Source organism: Aulostomus chinensis, chromosome 3 (genome assembly GCF_037954235.1).
Source record: "Aulostomus chinensis isolate RoL2024-O1b breed Wild chromosome 3, RoL_Achi_v1.0, whole genome shotgun sequence".
NCBI lineage: Eukaryota > Metazoa > Chordata > Actinopteri > Syngnathiformes > Aulostomidae > Aulostomus > Aulostomus chinensis.
In genome coordinates, this window is record NC_141322.1 from 23,455,275 (window position 1) to 23,463,789 (window position 8,515).

The 8,515-nt window shown below is 41.4% G+C and overlaps 1 protein-coding gene across 4 annotated transcripts in view; it reads left to right on the forward strand.

Moving 5' to 3' along the window:
• Window positions 1–7,649, forward strand: part of arhgap9 (Rho GTPase activating protein 9) — a 40,007-nt gene extending 32,358 nt beyond the window's left edge. The window contains exons 18-21 of one of the 4 annotated variants that reach the window (XM_086199811.1): window positions 409–462; window positions 1,188–1,322; window positions 3,020–3,125; window positions 5,013–7,649. In XM_086199811.1, the coding sequence (XP_086055937.1) occupies window positions 409–462; window positions 1,188–1,322; window positions 3,020–3,125; window positions 5,013–5,199 (482 nt within the window). In that variant the 3' untranslated portion in view covers window positions 5,200–7,649. The remainder of the gene's footprint in view (window positions 1–408; window positions 463–1,187; window positions 1,323–3,019; window positions 3,126–5,012) is intronic. The other 3 variants (XM_086199812.1, XM_086199813.1, XM_086199814.1) reach the window with 3 other exon arrangements.
• The last annotated feature ends 866 nt before the right edge of the window (window positions 7,650–8,515 follow it).

Here is an 8,515-nt window from a genome sequence, read left to right on the forward strand (position 1 = left end):
TCTACCTTCAGACAGATTGGACCAATATCCTACTGCCTCTGCCAGCACAATTTAGAAGCAATCAGGTTCATTATTTCTAACGTATATGATGTAGTATGAGCCCATGTGGGTCCTTTCACATCTCAGTGAGATAAAAATGCTGAATGCTTTAATATAGGGGCCATTAAATAAGGATTTTTTTTTTAACCATGAATTGGGGGAAGCAGCTCTGGAATATAGAGCCGTAAATTTTAATTTAGGCTACTTTAAATCAAAATAAAGCTGATGCTGTTTTGCTCATTCTAATTATGTTTAGAATTCCAGCACCTTTAAAGTGTTTTCTTGTTTGAAACCCCCAGGTTTCTCTCCTACATGACATCCTTTTGATTAACTGATGAAAGCCGACTGAATAACTGTTGATTTTTCCAGAGCGAGCGGTGACTACTGATGGCCGCTACATGTTCCCAGCAGAGTTTGTACAAGGTAGATTCAGACGGACCAGCAAACCCGCAGCTTGTTCTGTGTTACTACTCGTCTAATCCATCGTGTGCTGCGTCGCGTCAACGCCTCAGTCAAAACTCACCCTTCCACAGACATGCAGAGCTGAGCAGCGGCGCAGACATGTGATGAACAGTTTGGCGCTTGTGCTACCATTTGCTTAATGTATGTATGTCCCTAAGGCCTCTCTGCTTAAGTTTTCTGATGTAATAACATGCAGCAGGTTGTACAGAGAGTTCTCATGCAGTCCACGGCTGCCACCAAGTGGATGAAGCTGAGCAGCAGCTGCTTTTGTCCTGAGGAGTGCTGTAATCCCTCCGCGATATCTGTTTCCCTTCATGAGGCTGGTTTGTTCTATAAATGTTGAACTTCTTGAGAGTGACGTCAAACTAATGTTCTTTATTTTGTTTTATTTTGTCCTCGTGATCACATTTGGTGTTTAAAATGCTTGTTTATGTGCTTCTCTTCCTACTTTCAATGAGCATCTCTATCTCCCCCGTGCAGCTACAAGCCTTCATGTTCCGCCTCAGCACTGTTGTGACTTTGCTGCCTTTTCTTTTTATGTTGTTTGTGAAATGAAGCTTTGAGTGTAACTTCCGGGTGTAATGCTACCCCCCCCCCCCCACACACACACACCATTTTGCCTCTCATTCACTTCCTCCGACCCCCGTCTGTCTCTTGCCTTTTCCTCCCTCATCCCCATTTCGCAGAGGAGAAGCTGAATTTGGACCAGAGTGAGTGGGAGGACATTCATGTCATCACAGGAGCTTTGAAACTTTTCTTTCGTGAGCTCCCAGAACCCCTGGTGCCCTATGGCTTCTTCACCGATATTGTCGAAACAGTCAGTGAGTGACCTGCAGTCAGACACACACACATGCACACACACACACACACACACACCAACTGATCAGTACTTGACCATGGACGTCAAAGAGAAGAGAACCCCAGGATGGGAAACTCTGGAACTTTTTTTCGCTACAGCGCTGCTTCCATTGTGGACTGAATATGTCAAAGGGAACAGCACAGAATATCATCTACAGGCAGATCTTTGGGGGGGGCTTTTTGCGCTTTTTTTCACCCCAAACTATACATCACTATTTACACCTTATTTCCAAGCTGTTCTGGTCATTCCACCCCTGTGCGTAAGAACACATTTGCGCATAAGAACATTTCATGAATGAGGTCCATCGTTCTTATCATTTCAGACATGTTTTAAATGTGCTTTGCTTGAATCAGCTTGAGTTTTCTGTGTCTTTTATTTATTTTAGCTCATCAAGCAGGGTCTTTCAGATGAATTTCTGATTTTTTTTTCCAGATAACCCTCTGAGTATTATGACGCTACACTGCAACAGAAATTTTGATACCTTAAACCCGAGAGCCAAGGCCTCTGTGACTGTGAACACATTTTTCACCATAAATCAAACATTGACATACTTTTTACTTTGAAAAGTCATGAAAATATCGAATTTGCTGACTTTTAATTGCTTTTGCAAAATAAAAAATACCCTAACTTTCACTGTGTTGCAGACCATTGGAAGATCTGCAGGAGCCTGTCGCACACTGAAGCATCTGAAGCTTCAGCCCGCGTGTGCACAGCTGATGTGTGTTTACCGGGAACAGCTGTACTGATCATTGTTTGAAACGTGTTTGCAAACAATTTCTGATGCATTCACACTCAAGCCAGTCAATGGCGAGAGACGATCAGATGATTGGCGGAGAAGAACTGTCTGAAACAAAAAAAGAAAACAAACACAGGCCCGATGATTCGCTGTGATCAAAGCTGATGATTAATAGGTTTGAACAGTTTCAGCAGCAGCCTGCTGGCAGAAATCCATCCTAGACCGCTTCTCTAATGACTGACATGCTGCTGGGATTAGATCTTATTCACTGCAGACTCTATAGATTCGGTCATTATTAAATACATTTTCTTGGTTGCAGTGAATTTCAATAAACGCATGTGACGCTTGCACAGCTTCTTACAATGACGTTTACGTCACGGGAATGTCTACTTATTAAAGCGAAAGTCTGACCTGACCCTTAAAGTGTTCTGAATGCAATTTAGTGTTTTTAGTATTTGGACTTTTCATGAGTTCACCGTCTCCCTGAGTAAGAAGCAGGACCAGGCTCCTTCAGTGTCTCTGCTCATCCGTCACCGTCTCATTGTGTGTGTGTTTTTTTTTTTATATGTATTTATATGATGAGCTTTACATGACGCCATGCAACACAACTTCCAGTTCTCTGTGCTTCGCTGTCAGACTCTCCAACTGTGATCTTCATCAATTAATTTGCGTGAATGCTGTCGTTGTAAAATTGTAGTTAAAGCAGAATTTCAAATGAATTCAGTATGAAAGTGTTGGATACCGATGCGTTCTTGTAATGAACACCATATTTCTTATCAATCCATGGCAATTTTGCTTTTGCAAAACAAGTGGCGATAGCCGCATGCTGCTGTATCGGGTTTGATTGTGGATACTAATAAAGCTCCTTATTGAAATGATGACATTTCTTGCGATCTGACGTGTTTCTTTGCTCTGTGTTGCAGAGATGGCGGACTACATGGACAAAGTGGACCGTTTAAAGTGTCTGGTGCTCAACATGCCTCCTCCAAACCACGACACGCTGCAGTTCATGTGCCGCCATCTCAAACGGTGAGAGAATTAAAACATGATCAGAAGATGAGGAAAATTGAGTTTGTCTTTCTTCATCTTTGCTTGTTTTGGTTCGTCTGCCTTGAAGACAACTTGCCATAATGCAAACCATTCCCGGGGGATATTTTTTGGCACTCAACAATGAACCAGATGCCCCTGAAGGAAATTATCTTAACTTAAAAAAAAAAAAATGACCACAAGAGGGGGTTGTTCTCTTTTTGTTCTGGGTGACTTTTTCTGTCAGGGATTCTTTGGCCGCAGCTCTCAAAGTATGCCAGGGTTGTACCAGAATCACACTGTTGTTAAGTTTGGGTCCCTGTGAAGATGAAAAGGCTGGAGGAAGATGAATGGCATACAATGGTCTGCGAGCCAGTTCCTTTCACAGTACATAAAATGTGTGTTTTTTACCGCCTTTGGTTTTCTCTTCCACTCCAGGGGTGAGCGTTCATGTTCTGAGGCCGATGTTTGTGACAGGGTGTGGTGGGCCCCATGAATTTGTCATCTCGCTGTCTTTCTCTCATATTCTCTCTCTCTCTCTCTCTCTCTCTCTCTCTCTCTCTGCTGTCACCTCCTACCCCCCGCCCCACCCCTCCCTCCTAGTTCTGCTTCTCATTTATTATCTCCTCACTCTATCACCCTTGTCGCCTCCTCTCTTTCTGTCTTGCTACCTTCGTTTCCTTATTTCCTCTCACTCTTTTCATTCTCTCCCTCCTCTTTTTCTCTCTGCCTCCTCTTCTATCCCTTTCTCCTGTTTCTCCCTCCCCCTTCCCTCACTTTCCTGCTTGGGAGGAAGGTCCCATGGGAGCCTTGTGGTTCGTCTGCTGGAAGGCATACCAACACCACCGCCGCCACCACTGGAACCTCTCTCTTTCTCTCTGTTTGCCCTCTCCGTCGCTCCTTTTTTTCCTCTCCCATCTCCTCTGCTTCTCTTTTTTCCTCCTCTCTTTTTAATGTGGAAGTTTTGAGCAATTGCTGGCTGCTTCTGTGGCTTGGTGGGAATGGCATTTTTAGAAGAATGCCTCATGCTGTGGCTTTAACCCATTCCTGAGTCCCCCCCAAATCACACACACACACACACACACACACACACACACACACACACACACACATACAGGCAGATACACAGCTTTAGAATGCAGATACATGAAAATCATGACACTGGTGGAAGTTTACACTACTTTTAGTTTTAGTCTTAGGTTTGTAACAAATTGTGAAAATATCACACACAAACTGTCAGCATGATGCCTCTACATGATTGCATGATGCTCACCACTGTGTGATGCTGCAATTTAGTGTAGCAGCAGTGTTTTGGGCTGATTACCAATGGCTACGTGCTACATGCTTATATTTAGCAGATCGTGTTCATCCTGCTCAGCATCTCAGTTTTGATATAAAAACATGACATTTAACCATAACATAAAAATGTCAATTTTTTTAAAGTTTTGAGTAAAAAAAAAAAAAGGAAATAAATAAATATCACAATGTGGCTAAAAATTCAAATTTACAGTGCAGCAATAAAAAAAAAAAAAATGAATCCAAAGCCATTTAAAAATAGTCTTTTAACCCATTTTGACCCTAAAAATAACCATACAAACGCCTGGAAAAACCTTTGAGTTTTTTTTAAAATAACCTCCTAAAACCTTAGAGTTTTCTGGAAAAATGGATAAAATTGCTGGTGCCTGCTAATACCTCCATTTCTCCCCCTCCATAGCTGAAAGTAACTTGAAATAAAAAACAAAAATCTGACTCTTTTGGCCTCTTTGTAAAATACTTACTGTCGCCCAATCGTTCATTAAGTATTTTTTATAAAACTCAATGTATTCATTTATTGTTTTAATATTTTTGATGATAAGGAGCCGATATTTTCTTCTCCTTTATCTTCTACAGAGTTTTAGAACATTCCAGCACCAACCGGATGACCACACAGAACATTGGCATCGTCTTCGGACCTACATTGATGCGCCCGGAGCGGGACAATGGCAACATGGCGGTGAATATGATTTACCAAAATCAGGCGGTAGAGCTCATCCTCAGCGAGTTTGACCACATCTTCGGAACGAGAGGCCCCTCTTGATCTTTTAAGACCGTGCGTAGAGGGTTGGGGGGGGGGGGGGTTTAAAAGCTCCTACACATCAGACGAAAGCACAAGTAAAGCAGCATTTGTCGTCTTTGCCTGTTGACTCATATGGTGTAAAATGGATTTCTCATCAAAAGATAATTACTGGGGTAAAAAGAACCAGGACAGAAAGCTGCTAATCATGACATCTGTTCTCCATATAAAACCATGCTAAAACAATAATAGTAAAACAAGCCAATTTTAGCTGCAATACTTGTGCCTTTGACTGCAGATGTGGAGCCCAGATGCTGGTGTTCTTCACTGCTGGAGCAGACACTTCCTTGTCACTTTTCCTTGATATATATTTTTTTATTGATGAGAGTTGATCGTGATGAATAAAAGCCATAAACATCCTCTCCAGCCTGCCCAGCGAGCTTCGTTTCTCTCAGTTATTTATCAAGGAATGGGGGGAAGGATTTGTCTTAACATAGCACTGAAACAAAACTCAGCCGAAACCATCTCACTGTGAAACGCGTGCGCCAGCACCTCTTGCATCAGGGGGATGATTGAAAGCAAGCGTGGACTGATCCCTGCGGCAAGGTTAGCGTGGATATACTGTAAATAATGCAATCACACTGGAAGCTGGAGAGGTGTGAGAATGTGCCCACATGTCTGTTCAAGATATACGTTTTTAGATGAAGAGTTTTCAGATTCATTCCAGACTTGAGAAGTTAAGTTCGACTGCAAAAATCACAATTTCAGCGATGGAACTAATGTGCCAACTGGGCGGTAATGTTCCTTTGTACCAAATAGTCTTTTTGTTGTGTGTGTGTGGACCTTCAGAGCTTCCCCTTTGGAATTCTCCTCTATTTTTATTAGTGCAAACTATTAAGATTAAGTTAAAATTGTAAATATGTTAAATATTGTCAACTAGTAGCACTTTGTGTGATCTAAGTATCAAATATTAGCCAAATTCAAACTGATCAAATTTGCTTTGAAAAGAATTGTGTGTTGTCAAACTTCTACATGGACCTGATTAACTCTCCTGTAATAAAAACAAAAGAAGTGAAATGATGTGTTTTGTGATATTGTTTGTACTGAGAGATGTGTTGCGTGAGGGATAGTACGAGTGTGGAGGTATGCGCTCCTCAGAGACTCAGTGGGCAAAGGCATCCCCTTGTGATTGGTGCAAACGCTGCTTTTAATAACAGAACAAAAGAGAAACTGGAAATGCATATGTTTAAAAAATGTGTATTTTCCCCCCAAACCCTTTCACTCTCTCACTCTGCGGCTTCAGTAATTTCATATTGACTGTGGGTTTGGCAGAAGACGAAAAAAGCAGAGAGGAGTCACAGGGTGGAAGGAGGGATTCGTAGACTTTACAAACTTTTATTAGATAGATTTATTCGCAATTTTTTTCTCATATCATTTCATGTCATGTGTGAGTGTGTGGGCAGGGGGATACATTGATGTGCAGCTGATTGATGTCATCTGAACTCTTGATCACTGTGTGCATTTCCAAGGTCGTCTTTATGTTTGATTGACATGGAAATATTTTTGACTTAAACACACAACCACACTTGTTTGTTTGATCCTGATGGACGTGTGCAGTCATCTCTGCGTTTATTCCAACTGGCACCATTACAGTCAGCCGTGCACGTTCTCACATTCCCTCTGGTCTCTTGACAGCGTGAGAGGTTCCTTACGTTAGATTGACTATTTGTGTTTATTATTAAGAAATTGTAACACGTTGAATTAATTAAACATTTCATAAAGCACTTTAGCTGTATGTTTTATTCCCTGGCTTGGAGGGATTTGGTGTCAATAAGCCAGTTGCAAACAGATGTTGACTGAGCTCTTTTGCATGTTTTATATCACTTGGTGTGAAAGTGCTAATCACGCTCTAAAATAAGAATCAGGATGTCAGAGACATAATCAAACATCCCTCCCTCCTCATCAGCAGTCTGTTGGCAGCAAAAGTCAACTTCTGTTACTTCATCTTTCAGTGCTTCCTTTTTTAATCTTGCTTGCCTTTGACCTGCGACAATGTGCCGCTCTACACGTGAACACATTTAATACAACGCCACAAGAGTACCCCTGTATGATGAGATCTCTGATCAAATGTGCAATAATTACCTAGAATGTAGACTGAAGAGCCTGGGACCCGCCCCCGTTGTGCGTCCGCTGTGGCGCTGCAGATGTATGGATTGATGAAACAATGATCCCAACAATTTCAAAGCTATTTTTTCATCTGTAGAAAGTTATTTTGTTTGCCACAACCCTGAAAAAGAAATGTTTTTGAGTTTTTTTGAGAATTTATTAAATTTGTCAACGTAAGATGACGTATTGAAAGCTTTTTATTCTTTTTTTTTCCTCTAAAGAAGAAAAGAGTGCAAGTATCGATGAAGAAATTCTTCATCCAGAAAGTGTTTTTTTGCCTGTCAAGTCCTCACAAATAAAGTCTTGAACTCCCGATGGTGTTTTTCTCCTCATGCATCACTACTTTCTCACTCCTAAATGCGGAAAAAGCCAGTCATGTATAATTAGCTTGATGCTAATGCTGACTGATGGTTAACAACAGCTACAGCGGCAAAACAAAGACAAAGATGCCCAAAAACTTCACTTAACTTATCCTCATCTACATCACACGTTGATTGCCAACAGCTAAATGAACCTTTGCAAGTGCCTGCCAATTGGTGCTGAACTGGCAGTCCTATAGTTTGTTTTCAGATTTGCTTGGTGGGTTACTAAGCATTCAGCCGGATGAAGAAGGTGTGGATTATACCAGGGGATGCACCTAAGAGTTTGCAAAGACATGTTTTGTTTTGCTTTTTTGCAGTTTTGTTTTTCATTTGTTACCGTAGTTTTTGTTAGTCATCAGTCGCCAGTAGCTTCAAACTAAGTATATGATGCAAGCTGTTTACAGTTTTGAAACTGACATTTTTGGACTTTTTGTTAATTTTTTTTTTTTTTACAGTTATTTGTTTTGGCAGCTCTGGGTTCATCGGTCAATGTGATTTATTTTTGCAAGTAAAACCGCCACCCCTTGTAGCAGAGAAGTGTGTTACTGTGTATTATATGATGGGGTTTTTCTTAACTTGTTTATTGGTAATTTCCTTGGAGAAAGGAGAAGAGCAGGGAGAGGCTTCAATTAAAACCACATTTGAACAGGACGAGTTGAGCTGAAAGACACATCAGCCTGCTGATTGCTGGACGTTGAACTGAAAGCTCTGCAAAGACAAGAATACATCTTGAACAGTCAGATCTGCTTTCTCGACAGCTGAAGGTGCTGTGGGTGTTCAGAATCAAATGCTCAGTGCCCATCCTGATGACT